This window comes from Sitodiplosis mosellana, unplaced genomic scaffold (genome assembly GCF_009176505.1).
Source record: "Sitodiplosis mosellana isolate CC-2019 unplaced genomic scaffold, AAFC_SMos_1.0 Smas_scaffold_6162, whole genome shotgun sequence".
NCBI lineage: Eukaryota > Metazoa > Arthropoda > Insecta > Diptera > Cecidomyiidae > Sitodiplosis > Sitodiplosis mosellana.
The window spans coordinates 144249-162472 of NW_022601403.1; the positions used below are offsets into that span (position 1 = coordinate 144249).

The 18224-nt window shown below is 36.4% G+C and overlaps 1 protein-coding gene across 20 annotated transcripts in view; it reads right to left on the reverse strand.

Moving 5' to 3' along the window:
- Positions 1-18224, reverse strand: part of LOC129574359 (rab11 family-interacting protein 4B) — a 49947-nt gene that overhangs the window by 9600 nt on the left and 22123 nt on the right. For 5 of the 20 annotated variants that reach the window (XM_055456273.1, XM_055456276.1, XM_055456277.1 and 2 more), the window contains 2 exons: positions 10946-10984; positions 9785-9899 (listed from right to left, as the gene is read on the reverse strand). In XM_055456273.1, coding sequence (XP_055312248.1) covers positions 9785-9899; positions 10946-10984 — 154 coding nt within the window. Of the gene's footprint in view, positions 1-762; positions 1903-5893; positions 6609-9784; positions 9900-10945; positions 10985-18224 lie in introns of those variants that run through there. The other 15 variants (XM_055456270.1, XM_055456266.1, XM_055456279.1 and 12 more) reach the window with 12 other exon arrangements.

Below are 18224 nucleotides of genomic sequence, written 5' to 3' on the forward strand. Positions count from 1 at the left end.
ATCAATTGATTCGGTTGTTCCGGTAGCAATGTTGAATATGGTTCATCTACAGTGTGCGTGTGTGTCGGGAACCAGTGGCGATAGCCGAATATTGAAATCGCAATGCGTCCGTGCGCGCAAGCGAGCGAACGAAGCTATTTAAAGAAATTGATATACATATTTGTGTAATCGTTGACTGGGCAAACATCTCTCGCAAAGTGTACGGTATGTAAATGCGAGAGCCGAAGAGAGTATGTAAATGATGCGATATCAAGCATCGTGCTCACAGCGTGATGAAACACACATATTGGAATGTGTTGTGTGATTAATGCTGAACAGTGAATTTCACTGGAGCATTTCAAACAACATGACATGTGTGAAATAGCTGAACCGAGGTGATGATTCAAATCAGCCCCTTTCAATTGGCTGACCATTGTGCTGTTGGAATGCTCTCTCGTGGGTGAGCAATTTTAATGAAAAAAAAAACAGCAAATTGATTAAAGAAACCATGAGCAGTAGCAATGTTAATTGCAAAACGGACTGTCAACGAAATGAAAAGAATTAAAATGAGAATTGAAATGAACGTGGAAAGGGAACGGAGGGAAAGATGCCGGGAGCATGTGGGTGCTTCATCATCATATTAAAAATTCAAAACAATTTTGCCATTTGTTTTTCTGTTCGTTTCTTTTCCTTAGGGGAGCCAGCGCAACGGTCTAACCGGTTGCCGAGCCTATTTTGTGCATTGACCAAAGTGGCGTGCGTGCGCGCGTTTCTGTCACTTACTTGTTCCTTAAGCAAGGAGTCATACAGCTCATGCGCAAAATTCATATCGGACATTTTAAATGCGTTATCCGAATGGCAACAGCTGTTATGATTGTTATTGCTGTCGCTTTGCTGTGTTTGACAGTTTCGTCGATTTTTCATCGCAATGATATTTTCGTTGTGGTTGTGGTGGTTGATGCTTAAACTAGACGAATTATTTACATCGATTTGATTGGCGGTGTTTGTGTGATTTTGTGAATTATTCAATTTATTATGGGGCATTGATGGCACTCGATTGTCAAATTGTAAGTGTTTCAAAGCGTTTTCGATCAATTGATTCGGTTGTTCCGGTAGCAATGTTGAATATGGTTCATCGCTTGATTGCATGCTCAAGAATGTTTCTTCATCGATTAAAATCGGGCAATTCCGTAACAATTGCTGCTGATTGTGCTGATGATGATGATTGTGTTGTACGCTGGAATATCTATTGGGTGCGGCCAAATTTAAATCTTCCACATCACTGGTCGTACTGGCCGTGTCACTGTTATTCGTACTACTGCTGCTATTGTTATTGTTGTTGTTATTATTGCCAACAAATTCAAATTGACCCTCCCAATCATCGTAGGCTAGGCTGTCGAGACTTTCGGGCTCACTATTGTTTGGTACATCCGCTGTTGCCCGCACTCCTGATGCCGATGTCATTCTTTGCTCGACAAACCAAACAAACAAACACACACTTTTAGCGTTTTTTCACCGCGTGTTTTTTTCTTTGCTTCTTTGTTCTTTTTGTTCAAAGATTTTTTTTCTTCGTTTTTTTTTATTGATCAAAATACTCTTTTTCTATGTATCCAACTCTTCCAAATGCAACCAGTTTTTGACATTCATTTCGATCTTTTTTTCGTTAGTTTTTCTTCTTCTTTCTGATTTTTGGTTCGATTTTTTTTGTTTCAGCGTTTTTTTTTCTTCTTTGCGCGGTTTTCTTTTCAAATTTTAGAAGAAGAAAAATTCTTGTTAAAAACAGAAACTTTGAAAACTATTCAATCACTGTTTAAAATTCACGTGTATCAAAAATCCCTTGTGTTTATTTCTCAAGAGTCAAAAGTTTGTGTGAAAATGCGTCAAATCTGTAGCAAAACTAGCCAAATCCAAATCGTAGTTTAACTAAAAATATGAAACACATAAATTATGCGTCTTGTTGTTCAAGAATGCGATGTGTCGGTATTTTGTTGCGAGCAAAACGATGGCGCCGAGCCGAAACTGTGTCAAATGACCAAATGTGCTTAAGTGTGTGAACACACATCTCATTCCCAAACCGAGAGATTTGCCATTCAAGTTTATTTTTGAATAAATTTGTGATGCGGTTTTTCTTCTTTTTCCCGTTTTTTTTTGGTTTTGTTTTCATCAACGATTGAGCCAAGTGTTTGCAATGCTATGTTTTTCGCCGATTCCATTATAACGAGCGGCCCATTCCGTTGATTCACTCAATGTGATGTATTGAGAAAGTGTTTATTCGAAAACACAACGAAAGAGAGTGTCATTTGTAACTTATCATTCGTCGTGGATCGTGTGTGTATGTGAGGCCAATTTTCTTATCGTATGCGTTCGGTTTTTTTGTTTTCATACAGCTAGTGTACATTTCACCTGCACAAAACGATCATATTGATCATTCATAATTGCAAGCATTAAATCGCTTCGCCCAAATGCAAAGCAATAGATTGTGGAAATCAAATATGTGAGCGTGTGTGTGTGTGTGTGTGTTTGGTAAGTGAAAGTCGAACTTGATTTTCTCTCAGTGTGCATCGAATCGAACACCAAGTGCAACAGATAATGAATTCGAAAGAAGAAAAAACACACACAGCCTGCATGCAAACATTTCTATCATCTTTCGTGCGTTGCATTTATTATGTTTGCTGTATTGTTTGGTTTTTTTTTCCTTCGTATTTTCATCGGTGATCTTTGGCATTTGCGACAAAGCTGAGCTATCAGTTCTATTGTTGTCTTTAGGCGTTTCGTGTAATGTATAAACGGTGGTTCGTGTCCACACGATTCATGAGTAGAGACTGGTCTAGATTAGAAACTGGTCTAGATTAGAAAAAAACTTAAACCGACACTGTTCTAAGGTAGGTAAGTCCAACAATCCAAAAATTGAAAAGTCAAACGATGGATTTTGCGACAGTCCAAACCGTTCCATCAATAGAGCGACATGGGGATCTGAAGGGCCGAGAGAGATTCGGATTCGATGCAAAAAAAAAACGAGAGAAAAAATGGTGTTGGTAACCACCGCTACAGGCCACAGCCTCCCTCAAACAATGCAATTATTATGAAACACTTTACGTGCTCTATGGTGTACACAACACCGATGGAGAAAGAGAAGCCATAATTTTGATGCATAACCACTTTCTATGATTTTTTTTCTCCTCAGATATTTCTCTTTTGATCGAATTTTTTCTTTCAGGTAATATTCAAATAAGTGTGCATTTCCGCACGTACAAACCATTGTTTCATTTTTCAATCATTTTTACAAACGAGTAAATGGTTGGAATCTTTTTCCAACTGTTTATTTTTCGTTTGTGGATTTTTCCGTTTTTTCATTGTAGTTGTTTGGCTGTTAATTGTATTTTTAGCCGGTCCATCATGATGCTTTCACTGTTCACAGCTCTCGAACGAGCACAAGCTAATTTGTTATCATGAGCGGAATTCCGTTTGGAATTTTCTCTCGCTCGATATGTTCCATGTTCTTTGCATGGCCCATGATTATGGAACGGCTCACGCATGAAATTCTCGCTCTTTCTACATCTCATTCATTAGAGCGAGCGAACGAGCGAGAATCCATCTTTTCTTCTTTTTCACTATTGTTCTATCATTTTTCATTATTTTTCTCTCGTTTTTCCCTTTGTCACTCTACTTTTCTATCTCTGTTCATTTCAGCGGTATTCTTCTATATTTTGTCTCTCTTTTCTCCCTGTTTCTCCCTTTTTCTCTCTTTTCCTCTTATTTTTTTTCTTTTTTTTTGTCTCTTCTTCTTCCTTCTTCTCTCTCTACTTCACTCTTTTTCTACTCTTTTTTTTCCGAGTGTTTCTCTTCCTCGCCGCGCAAAATGTGATCTATATCAATTTCTTTTCCGCGCGCGCGCGCGTCATTCGCACTGGCCAAAAGCCGGAAATCGACAAAATGCTCAATGAACCGGCAACAATTCCGCAGAAATGCAATTAAAAGATCAGGCAACGGCATGCGTTCACAACTCAAATCGAATAAGCGCATGAATTATTATGAACGCCCATTTGTTGTTTTTTGAGTGTGTTCACGTTACGTTTAATTTCAGCTTGAGCTTGGTGACGGTCAAGTTCTTATAAGAAGCTTTTCAAAGTGGGAAACAAAGCGGAAAATCGGTTTAAGTGACGCTTCGCCGTTAGGCAGAAATGATAGGAGAGAGAGAGAGAGAGATAACAACAACGATGAGAAAAGCAGCGTTTGGTAAAAGATCATACACAAAATGCCGCCAATTTTCTTATTCGGAAATATCGTTTTCCATTGTAATGGAATGGAGCAAAAGATACATATGAAATGTACACGAGAAAGTCGATTATACAATCTCGTCATTGTTTTTGTTCCCACTCGCAATCGTCGCTCTGCCTATCTCTCGTTGTTCGCTTCACGATAAACATCATCGGATCACGATTAGAAACTAGTAGCATCTTTTCTGATAATCGCTACAATTACACACATTGGGCAATAAAGTTCGTTTTTACAAACGCGATTAAAATCGCTTCGTGCGTCCGTTGATTCGAACGGAAGATTTTCTTTGTATAAAAGATTTTTCTTAAACAACGACGAATGAAACATTTTCATTAACGAAAAAAAAATTTGAACATTTTTCATTGAAATCCACAGCGGCTGTTTCATTCATTCAGAAACCGAATTTCCGGTCATATCCCCGATCGAAATCGGACGCGATGAATAAGGTTTGACTCAAAATAACCATTTTCTTTCTGTGTATTCATTCGCAAACGTCTTCGAAGAGTCAGCGAGCGAATGACGTCAACTACAAAAATCAAACAAAAATATTACTTTAATTCAATATTTGCCGACATTCGGTTCGGTGTACATAACTATGATGACGACTGCGGTGGCGGCCGCCTTTTGTTTATTCATACACGATGATGAATACACAAGATGGGCATTTTTCGAGAATTAGAACGCAAGATTAGCATTTTCAGTCGCATTCAATTAAAATCAATTGAGCAAACTGACTCTTTGGCCTCTATCCTTCTCTTTCTGTTCGCTCTCTCTATCTCAACGTCAACGATACGCACACATACAACACAAATGAATTGCTCATTCAATTTGCTTTAGAATCGTAATAATTTCGACACTCTATCAAAACCGATAAGCAATTTTCCTATTCACAGAGCGGCTTTACATCAAGCAAACAATCGAAAAAACAAACAAAATAAAGATCCATCATAAAACATACAAAACGAAGACGAAACAATTGAATCACGGGATGGATTATTATCGTTAAACAAATCATACAACTACTGATTTTGCATGTAAATAACATCAGCAGTGTTTGTCGATTGACAAGTGATTTTTCGTCGATGAGAACTGGGAATATTTCAAGGACAATCGTTGCGAATCGACATCTGGTTTTTTTATGTGAAAAGAAAACGGATTCTCACTGTTTATTCCCTCATCTCTTCGTTGTATTGCTTCGAAAATTATTGGATATTTTTCACATAACCGTCTTTCGATGGCCAATGTTTTTTTTGCCGTTAAGAATGAATTGACGGAATCCAAAGAAATGAATTGAGAAAGACTGACGTTCCAATCCAATCCCAAGAAATGACTTCAATTTGACTAGATGGACGGGGAAAAAGCAGCAAAGAAGGTTGAGAAGAAGAAAATATTTGATGCAGAAAAGAAAACGTGATGATCGCAGAAAATAGGCGCAGTATCTTGTTCTGTTCATATTGCCATAACTGTCGAAAAAATCACATTTGATCATTTTTACACAAACACACATATACCATACTCTCACACACACTGCCACATATGGCACACAGTAATCGAATGGCCCGCAGCAAAATTTTAACCGAATTGCATTTCAAACGATGCAGCTCTCAAATACACTGATTTCAATGGATTCACATACGTTTTTCGAGAATGTTATCAAACACTTGCTCTCGATTGACGATGAAACAAATTAAAAAAAAAAAAACAAACACGTTTGTGTTGACCCCGCACAAAAGGAAACACACAAAAAGAATATATCGACGCCAAAAAAATTACACAAAGAAAACGGAAAAATGATTTCTGGCTCAGTTAAAACCGAACATAATAATAATTATTATTATTTTAAAAAAATTGGTTTATTTTGGCTGTGATATTTCACTTGCGCGATGTGACTTTATTTTACGGGCACACAGCCAATATTATGAGTCAAAACAAGTTTCAACCGAATTCACAGATCCGAACAAAAAAAAAAACTGAAGGAATCGCAACGAATTTTTTTCCACCGAACAAAAACCGTGAGGAGAAAAAATTCAACAAACTGATATAACACAAACTGAAAATTTACTTTTGACCAAACAATTTCGCACTTTGCGACAATTTATTTCGTATTTTTTTTCTTGCTGTCGTTCAGATTTGTTTCTTGTATGTTGTCGTTGAACTGAAGACAGTTCCGATTTGGTTGGTGACTCTATCGAATGCGCACCGACGACGACGAAAAAACTGATACTGAATAACAATTCATTGAATACACAATGCGCGAACGAAGAGTGGCGTTGAAGAAACGCAACAACAACAACACACCGACTGAGCCATAGGCTCGTATGTGTGCTTCTCTCTCTCTCTCTCTCTCTATCTAGAGTGTTGCTCTCTATCAAAACATCATATGGTTACTGCACACTACCGCAAACACGCGCGTTCAGTGTGTATCTCCCTTTGTCTGTGTGTGTGTGAGTGCCGATCAAGTCACAGATTGGGTGTGTTCGTATGCAACGGTGTTTTATGTTTGTTGTTCTGGCTGCCCCGTTGCCTGCCTATAACTTTGCTGCTGCTGCTGCTTTTTAAATAATAAATTGCTTTTATTCGGTGCGAATGTGAGTGCGCGAACGGGCGCGCGCGCGCTCGCGCGCAACCGAATGCGAGTGTGTCTATGGCGTGCACTGGCTCACTGAAAAATGATAATAGAGAGGCCCCAATTAAACAACAACAACAACAGCACACAAATTGTGTATATATCGGGCGATTGTAGTTGGAAAAGCACACTCACTCAATGCGCAAATGGGCTATCCAACATATATGATGGTGCATGGGCGATTTAAAGCAACTGTTGTTTTTGTTGTTGCGCGTTTAGTTTTTAGTCTTTTTTAAATATTCGTTGCTGCTACTCTGTTCTTTTTTCACTGTATTTCTTTGTTACTCTTTCAACGCGAATTGTTTTCCAGAAACAGAAAGTCTCTTGTTTCGTTTTGCACGAACGCCAACCATATAGCCCGAACAATTCAATTGTAAAATTATCGCTATTTCTTCGCAGTTCAAAACCATTGATTTTTTTTCCATTGAAGAGCGAGAAGTACACACAACACAACAGAAATATGCACAACAATTGCAGTTTTCACATACACACGAAATATATTCCAATCGCGACTCGGTGGATTGGTGATTGCACCAATCGAAACGATCACGTTTAGAACGAATCGAAATGTAATTCGGTCGATTTGATTTTATGCAACATTTGCCAACTAAACACACATTTTGTGTCCATTTACAAGGTTGTAATTGGCACAATATATAGATACTATGACTGTGGATCGGCGAAGCATTTAAACAATACAAACGATATGTTGAATGGTTTCAAAGGAATCGAAATGCTGGATGCGACTGTGCTGATTGATTTATTTGAATACATCTTTTACTAAAGAAATAAGTAAAATATCTGTTACTTGTAACAGCTACTTTGATAGAACTTTGGCTTTTGAGAAATCATGGAGCTTTAGATCGATTTGTTTTTTGGTCGATTTGGTTTTTGGTTGATGTTTTTCTTTCTTTAAAGAATCGATTTTTACCCTTTTAGAAGCCAAAAAACGTCATTTAGATACTTTTCAAGTCAAAAAACGAGAATTAGATTTTGAATTCAAAAAATGAGTTTTTGATCATAATCAGTTCACTGATTTAAGACGTTGATTCCGAAAATAATTTTTGATTACTCAGACCAATTGACCATTGGCATTGGTCTATGGTCTATGATCTAAGACCATAATCAAACGGAAACATTAGTTCCGAAAGAAATCCAAACCAAAAGTGAAGATTCATTGAATCCAAACTGATTCGAGAAAACTAAAATAAAAATGAAAAAAAGAGCGAAAACACGAAAAACAACGTGAAATTAAAGCCTCAAACAACAAAGAAATCAATTTGGATTATGAATTCATAATTTAAAGCGCATCATGAAATCAATTTACTTGATAGGAAAATCTCGGGCCATCAAACCCACCTCAAAGCGGGTGAATGCACTATTTCGATTCACAAAAAAACGTCCAAATCACACACGAAAAAAAAAACACGGCCAAATTGACCACACGTACCGAAAAAAAAGAGCGAATCTCTGGCGTAAACGAAAGGTGCATTTGAAAATGCAAGCGATGGAATGTAATTAAATGCGATTTATAAGCCGAGCAAAGTGGAAAGCAATAAGAAAATAGCTCGTATCATTTCATCAGCGCGTGTGAAATGCAAAAATGTATGAATCGAAATTCGAAACGAGAGAGAAAAAGAAAAACAAAAGCATAAACACGAGCTGCAAATGGATCATAATTTCGGATTTGGATTTATGCATGAAGCGATTTGTGCAGTGCAGAGCGCACGGCCCGGCCATTCGCTCTCTTACTCTGGCTGACAATTAGAAAGAGCATTTCGCAGCTCTATTACAACTCTTCATTATGAAATCTTCTTTTCGGTACGATGTGTGTGTGTGTGTGTACGTGCGCTAATATGTAGGTATGTGAATTGAGACTCACAATTTGCGAATGCAGTTTAGTTTTCAGCATTTTTTTCCAGACTCTTTGATGAGGCAATCTCGCAGCCCAATTGCCGTTAAAACCACTTAAACCGTTTAATTGACGGTACGTTATTCAATTCGATTGTTTTTGCTCTCGATGATCGTTTTGTTGGGTATGGTTTCTCGACTTTTGCTTCATTTTCGATTCGAATGACAATTCGAATGGATTTCGGTACTTTTACCCAAAGAAAAGACAAAGTCAGACTCTCAACGGGATTCTCGTATTTTTGGCAGGTGAACGTGAAGCTGAGTTTGTCAATCGCAACAGAGATAATTGGTTTAACTGACTTCATACTAGAGTCCGATGTCCGTGCACCAGTAGAACTGAGTCAGCTATTGAATGACTTACTCCTGATAGAAAGATGATGATAATTTTTTTTTCATTTTCACGGTCTGTATAGCCAAGCATACGTTCAGTACTCGTGTCTGCTGTCGCCGGGTGTGATGATTTTGAATGGCAACCGGTGATGAATAAACGCTATTCTTGCAGCTTGTTTTTGTTATTGTTATTCAGCTTTTTTTAATCAACGATGAACAATATTCATTTTTCGATGAAATAAATACAAATATTTGATTGTAAAAAAGGCTTACTTGCTTATTAAATATACTTTACACACGAAAAACGCACGAAAATGGCATTCAAGAGCTTGATACAAGGTTTTTTAAGTCTAAATTTAAATGCGAACGACATTTTTTGTCGCATTAAAAGATGCATTCAAAATGTTTTCGATGTCAGTAAAGAACCCAGTCTTTAGGCACGGTATTCGTTCTATGGATTTAATCATCCATGAATTTTATAGTCAAGGAATGAGTTTGAATATTTTTTTCTTGATTTTTTTTTTCATTTTCAAAATTGTTTTTGTCGTGAATTGAAAAATGAAATTATCGTGATACTAAATTGATGAATGAAAAGCTTTCATTGAGAACAAGATCGTTGAAAACCAATCACTAAAATGGTTTCATTTCAAAAATATTTACCTTGTGGTTAAGATCTTGTACATCTTCTAAGCTAACATCACTGTACATGTCTTCGGTGGTATCACAATTCGAGCTACGGCCGGACGAGTTGAAACTCGACGATCTGTACAATTGACTGAAAATTGAAAGAAATGACAGTTAATTTATGATACAAAATCGCATTAAACTTTAGGTCATAAAAAATGGTTAAATTTATAACAGAAAGGAATTTTTTTCTCTTTCTAAATGGTGAAAATCACTTTCTTTTAGAAAAATAAACAAAATTCAAGTCAAAACAAGAAAATATTCAGTCATAAAAAGACGTAAACAACATAAAAATGCCTTTGATCTATGAGTAATATGTGCATTTTATCGCTTTTTTACTATCATCAAAGTGAGTAATGCATGCTTTGAAATCTCGAAGCACTGGCCGCAACGGAGAAGTCGAAGAAATGAAAAACTTCATATGAACATTTAGCAAAGAAGAGACCGAAGAAGCTTTGAAAGAAAAGTTTCTTTTGAAATACCCCTGAGGATATGCAATGTTCACACGATCGCTTTTCGTACGGGCTTTTCAAGTCGACGTCACTACACAGATGTCGTATGTTGAACGAAGTTAATTTTCAGCTTCTTCCAATTTCATATGTTTGCTCTTCAAGCCTTCATATTCAGTGAACATTCAGATATATCGAAGAGTCTTTTGTTTTTTTTAGGTACTTTTTTCTATTTTTCATAATCTACGTTCTTTTCAAGGGGTTTTCTAAATGCAAATCAAATCTTTTAACATATTTTCATTTAAGGGAAATCTATCTTTTGAAACTCTATTTTGAAAGGCCGACTTTTTGTTGATTCTTTTCAACCTTTTGACACATTTTTCAAAAATTTCCAAAGAAAATTGTTGAGTTCATCTATTTTCGTTAGAAATCTTGTTTAAATATTCAAAATCTTCTTTTAATCAGCTTTTCAATCATTATTCATCCTTTAATTCACATGACCGATACGTATTGAAATCAAGCATACTTGATGATTTCTAATCTTCAAAGTAGCATCCATTTGATTAATTGAAGTCTGAATAGCCACCGTAATGATAACCATCATCAATGTCATAATTGATTTATGATAACAAAAAACATGATAAAAAAAATCGTATAATAAATGATCATTGAATATCAATGTGCTTACCTTGCTAGAGCATTTGATCCCAATTGCCTTCTACCGGAACTGAAAATTTACGGAGAGAGAGAAAAAAACGGGAAGTTTGGTTAGATGATTTCGATGCACAGGCCGGATGTGATGAGACATTGAAAAAAAACGTGGTGCAAAGTTAAGCTATGTTCTGTGTAGGTAGGTTGTTAATAGTCTGCTTGAGTGGGAATGCAGACATTTGATATTCTTGTGAAGGATTTTTTTTCTAAGCTAAAGCATATTTTGGTGCATAAGAGACAATTTGGTTGTTGACAAAAAATGTGACGATTTTACTAAGAAAATCTAACTACAAATATTTGCTTAGGTAAATAAAGACTTATGAAGAATTCCTCTTTTCTTCAAACCCAGCCCAAAGAAGTGTTTCGAATCAAAAATGTTGATTGGGAAAAGTGTAATTGTCGAAATGAGGTTTTAAATTGTGATCAAGGAAAAACATGTATCGTTTTGTTGCAGTTTTAATTAAAATGCGGTTGAAAACAGCAAACAGCCAAAAAAAAAGTCTCGACTCCGCCAAGCCAACAGTGGATGGGTCTTTTTTAACGACTCGTTAATTCTAACAATCCACAAGGAATTTCGTTCAATTGCCAAAACACAAACAAACACTCACACAAACACACACACACACGATGGAAAGTGGGCAATGCGCGCATGCAGAGCTTCACCAAACCCACAAATCAAAAGCCGAATCAAGTCGAAAAAGAGGGAGAGAGGTAGAGATGCGAATGGAAAAAACGTAACACTTATTTGTTCGGTTCTGTCACGATCGCGCACGAAATCGTATGTTTCATGCCAGCAACAAATCAGTTTTACATCATTCAGAATAAATCTGAAGTGGCGCGGGTGATTCATCGCGAGATGCTTTCTCTCCGTTCGCGCGCGTTTGCGAATAAATGCATTTCAATGAACGACACGAAACACACACGTATAATAAATGGAGATCAACGCCAATTTTTCTGTGTTATTTTTTTTCTCTTTTTATCGATCTCATCTTTCGTCCTCATCCTTCAGTTCGAATGGCACGACTTTTTATTATTTCGTTACCATTGGATTGTGGAAGCGATTTTATTTGCAGTCTTTGTCTATTCATTGTTCCAAATTACCATGGAACATATCATATACATTTAATCCAATTTGCATGACCTCTAGCCGAAATGAATTGCTCACGATGGAATTCAATACGACGGCGACGACGCATATTCATGACTTTCTAATTGAAGTAAAATGCGCCACACATTCCAATTCCATAGCACCATTCACCGCAGGGTGTAGTACAAAACGGCGCACACTATAACCAATCACGTGTTTTCCAACAGGAATATTTTAATGAAGTTTTTTTTTCTTCTTTCGAACAATTGCAATCATAATTCCACGTTTGAATTTTGTACTTGAACCATCAGTCAAAACGGCTTGTTTTGGGTACCACCTGCAATATGTTGCCTATTATAACTTTGTAAATGAGCTATATTGTGCCAGGAAAGAATTGATCGTTGAACGATCATCGTTCAATGATCAATGGATCGGCTGGCGAAAAGTGTTCAATGATCAGTGTAGGCTAACATGAGCATTTTGTGAATTTCGAAGATAGACTCAATTTAAGTCACTCAAAACGAGATCGATGAAAGTCTTGGTCGAAATTTGGATTTTTTGAATGGTTCCAAATTTGAACATCAAACTCAATGGAATTTAATTCGATGTTTCGGCTCAAGAAGGTGAACGGTTCAAGAGGTGGTTGCGTAGTTTCGTATGGAAATTGACAATCGAAGAGACATCAAACAGAAAATTAGCGTTTTTTTTTCTTGATGAGAAGTGAGAAAGAGGAAGAGCAAAACCAGGAGAAAGACCGATATTTTGTTTCATATACACTGAAGCTCGGGTTCAATCCCGTGATTAATTGACTTGAATTATATTTTTTTTTTGCAGTTTTGGCTTCAACACAAAACATAAGATTAGTTTTTGTTTCACACCAAAGTTTCAGTATTCTTATTACAAAAATATTCTCCGTTTATTTTTATTCTTTTTTGATCATTTTCGATATTGAAAGATTTAATTTGAAACTTGGACTTATAAATTGGTTGATAAAGTCATTCATCAATGAATTATGTTGCATCCATCATACCTTTAGTGCAAAAGCATTTATTGCCCTCCTTAAAGCGAACGCCATCTATTCAGTGAGAACATGAAAACAAACAAAATGACTCCAGCTGCCAACCGATATATGAATCGGTGGAAATTAAGGCAGTGTATAAAAAATGTGCCAAACAAAACGAACTACAGCGTTTCCCCTACATAGAGATGTTGTTGTATTATGACTCTGTATGGATCAGTTTGTTTGTTTTCATGTTCAAACCGAACAGATGGCGCTCGCGTTAGGTAGGACAATAAATGCTTTTGCACTAACCGTATGGCACCCATCAATCAATTTTTGCCGTTTCCATCAAACATTTCTATTCTTTATTGAAGAAAATTATTGTCATACGGCATCTATTGGAGGTCCACTTTAAGAACAAGCGCATCGAAATCATCGCTACTTGTTTGTTAATCGTTATTAGAATTGAAAATTCAAATGACCAAATCTAGCACACATTTTCCGTGAAGAAGTCATCCATTCCATTCAACTAGACGTGATCAAATTATTTGGACATTTCTCTTCAGCTAGTCACGACTATTTATAAAATTGGGCACTTTAATTCCATTTCTTCATTCATTTGGCAAATGATGTTTGATTGCCTTGGAATTGTGATGTGTCAAAATGAATTCTTGATGTGTCATGCCCGAGATTAAAACGTGAAAATGACCAATTTCGCCGCAAACCATTTGGCTTCTTCACGAAATGTTACTATCACATTGAGTATTGAAATAATGCGATGTAACTCTCTTTGCTAATTGGTTTTGAAATAATTGGTTTGGCCAACAATAAGCACATTAACACATTTTCATTTTACTTTGCATCTCTGCAAGAAGAAATACAGATCTTCTCATCGGAGAAAGGGAGCTTTCTTGCTTTCAAAAGCTAAGTTTTTTCGATTAACTTGTTTTTACGAGGGTGTTGAAAAAAAGAAACGAATTAACAAATAATCAGCTTTGTTGAACAAAATTATTGCATTAAAACATTTTTTTCAAAGGTCGAGCCCAGAAAATAAGAAGAATGAATCAAATACACATTTCTGACTGATCATGTGCTCATTGAGGCTTCTGTCAATTCTTTTGCCGTATTAATTCTTCCGATTCAAAGACAAAAACGATGTTTGTTATAAAACATCATTAGGTCATTTGGTGATTAGAGGATGGATCCATTGGTTGATAATATTTGATGACTTCACCGATGGATCCGTTGGCCCAACGGCGTTGGTTATGATTCAAATATGTCTTCATGTGCCTTTTTCGCCGCCGTAACAATTTCAGCATTCCATACGTAATTAGTATTCAATTGTTGGTTATATGACTTCATGGTCAAGTGGCACCCTAACAGTGTATTATTATCAGTGTGTGTTTATTGTGCGCATCAGCTGACTCATGATGAGCAAATTTGGATATTTTGTGCAAATGAGAGAGTGGCAGCAAGAGATTGTTGTTTTGGAAGCGCTTTAACGCTTCAAGTAATTTATTTCAAAGAGTGTTCAATAGTTCAATTATCTTGTCGGTCATATTCTGATTGTGTTTGTCCATTCATTTTGAATTGTGTAACCAAATGATAATTCACCGTTCGGCCCCATCATCTAGCGCCAGTGTGATGAAAACCGGCAATTATTTCGTTGAAAAGTGAAAGAAAACTGAAGACCGCTGGATTTCATCGAGAAAAAAAAGTGAGAGAGATACGAAGGAAAAAGACATTAAATACTAACCGTGTTATTGTCCATTGTGTATATCATATTGACCGTTTAATTATACACTCACATACGAACCGAACCGTTCGAAGTTCTTAAATGCACACGCAAACCGAAATTAAGACCGGCCATCGCCCGTTGTATGCGTAATTACACAATATGCCATTGTTTTGTAGCAACAAAAACTGTTTTGCCGCTCAAGTAAATGGCTAATTGAAAAAAATGAATTGTGAATTTGACAGAAGAAAAGCAATTTTTTGTTTGTCCGTTTCTTCTTTTTCACTATATTATTTGGTGACTGACAATTCCTTCCGTTCAATTGGAACTGACTGTCAATGGGGGAGGGCGGGGGGGTGTTCGAACGAATAGCAAAGATAATATTTCGATGCGGTTCATTTAATCCATAAAATAAACGGGACAAAACAAATATAGAGAGATAGCCGTCGGCGCTCAATTCTTCTTCCTACTTCGTTTCATTTTATGCTTTTGTTTTTAAATGTTAATGGTTGAATACCCCCAAAAAAATGACGTGCAAATTTCCTTATTCACTTCAACATTTAATTCATGACGATGTAATTAAAAACACGTCTTCACTTTGTTTGAAGCATTAACTAGAAATAAATGAACACAAACACAACACACACTAAAAACGCACATGCCATACATGAACAGCAAAAACGGTTGTGTATGTATGCCGAGTGAGCGCCCGTATGCGCGCGCACTTTGGCAATGCAATGATTTAAACTGCAAGCACTACCATTATTATATGGCTTTTTTCACTCTTCTGCATATAAAATCGCTTGCGTGCTACACAACAAACACCAACCGGGAGTTTCATTTTTCTGCCAATGTGTGTTTTTGCACTTCTTTTCAATATAGTTTTTTTTGGGAGCATTCAATAATTCCATTTTTATTTATGTCTAGCGGAAAAATTTGAAAAAAAACACACACCATAGTTGGTGCAATTTTTCCCACTCGTTCAACAGACAATGCAATTCTTTGACTCCATTTCTATGAATACGAATAAAACGAAGAAGATTCCAACGCCAAAAACAATTCATTCGGCAAACGGAAATCCAATTTTAATTAAAACCCATCTCGATCTCAGTGGTCCGCATCCATTTCTTAGTTTTGATTAAACTTCGAATGAATAACGAGAATCAATGCAGGGGAATTTTGAAAAAAAGATGAAAAAAGAGGAGAAAAGAGGAAAAAAGAAGAAAAATAGAAGAGAGATCATGGAAAGAAGAAGACAAAAATTCAAAAAAAAACAAAAATTGACAAAAAAGAAGGAAAAAAATGAAAATTGATGCAAGAATGACAAAAATTCACGGAAAAATGAAGAAAATGTGAGAGAAAACGACATAAACTTAGAGGAAAAATGAAAAAAAAATGCAACAAATAAGCAAAAAAAGATAAATGATGGAAATATATGGAAAAAAGTAGAAAAATGTAGAAAAAACTACGAAAATTTCATTCGTCATTTCATTAGTTCCGATAAAGTCATAAAAAATTAGTTAAAAATAGACAACAAACGAGGTGGAATACGGAAACGCTTTTAGAAATCAGCAACCAATTGACGAAAATCAATCAAAAATGACAAAAACCGGTCAAAATTTACCGAGATTGTAAAAAATGACACAAATAAACGAAAAATAAAGATAAAACCCGAAGCAAAACAATGAAAATTCACCAAATTACATGGAAGAAATCGAGAAATTGACACAAAAACGATATTAGTTATTTTCGTAATGGGCAGAAACAATGAAAATCGAAAGAAATTAGTTGTAATAGTAGCAAAAGTTCAGAAGCACTTGAAGTATTTGGCCTTTGGCACTGTGGTAAAACGATCTTTCTGTCTGAGACCACAGAGCCTACAGAAAACAGTCAAGAGTGCTGTCAGAAAAGAGCCTCAGTTTGGCTCGTTTGATCCGAATTAAAAGTGATTTGTGCAGATTAACCTACAATTTAAGCTAGAAAATTGCGTCATTCACCGGGCAAAATGAGTCACAGTTTCCAAGAATATTTCTTTGTCAACCGACCGTTCAAATTCAAGCGATCCAAAATGAAAGATTTGGTATCTCATCCAAAATCGGTTACAAACCCTAAATCGGTCGAGCTCGGTTTTGGGCATGGATGACATTTTTGCGTGTGTTTGAAAGCCACAATGAAATCGCAGAAAGTTCATTGCGAAGTAAAAGTGAAGAAGAGGGAAAAAACCAAAGTCGATCAAGTGGTCATTGTCGGTCATTTTATCTGCGCAGCTTTTTCTCTCTCAAATTGAACAAAATCATTTATCATGGACCAAGACTTGGAGAAGCGTTTTGTGGTGGAATGTGTTCGTTTTACTTGGTTTAAAAGAAAGGCTGAGTGTATTTGCCATCTGCTTCTATTACAAAGCGCGCGCGCGCATTTTTGTTCCTCTCTTTCTGCTTTGATAATTTTCAGTGTACCGCGTAAGTTTTTGAAGAAAACTATAATGCGTTCCAATTAAATGCGGCGGACGCACAATTCAGTGCTCACACACTGCAACAACAACAACTCAAAGAAACTTTTACTTGACCACGTAATATTTAAATTTCTCTTTGATTCGACGAAGCAAATGACGATCAGCAGTTCGTTGTTGTTTATTATTTTTCATTTCTTTCTTCAACATCCGTAACATGTCCAACGTTTTCCGTCTCTTTTACACGCCAAAACATATGTAACTCAGATGGTTGTATGTAAACAAACCGAGAGAAAAAAAATCGCAGATTGAATGTCTGAAGCCCGCGTGAATTGGCAATGGATGAAAATTCAATTTTAATTTCTCAACTGATTGAGATATAAACGCCGTGTGTGTGTGTGTGTGTGTATGTGTGTGTGAGTGATTTTTCACTTTGTACTCATTCAATTTGACAACCTCGTATTGTAGACGCTCAATTTCAATTAAAATTTTTGTTGAATTGCCATTGTAATTTAAACGGATTGGATTGCACTTTTTTCGCTGCCATCGGGGCTAAGACCCCATCAAAAGCATCGTTTAAACGCATTGTTTTCGAATAATCTGCGTTTTTTTTTCATTGCTTTCTGAACATTGTTCGAATGCCTCGTTTGAACATTGTCGGCAATTTTGGCAATTGTTTGGCAAAGAAGCACCGAGGTGTGGCCGAACATTGTCCGATCAACTGAGTCTGATCATCAAACTCTGATGTAAGTATGTTCAGTTCATCATAATCGTGACTTTGTATTAGAAAATCTATCGATTTTTTTGTAATTTTTCAAACATTGAATCGAGTCTTGTAATCGATCCAGATGATTCCAATCATCTTGTATGATTTTAACATCAAAATTTGGCTCATTTTCAATCAAATGGAAAAGTCTTGTAAATATTCGAGCAATTTTGGTCAATTTTCGAGTGAAGATATCGCTTGGCCGAATAGAAATGTGAG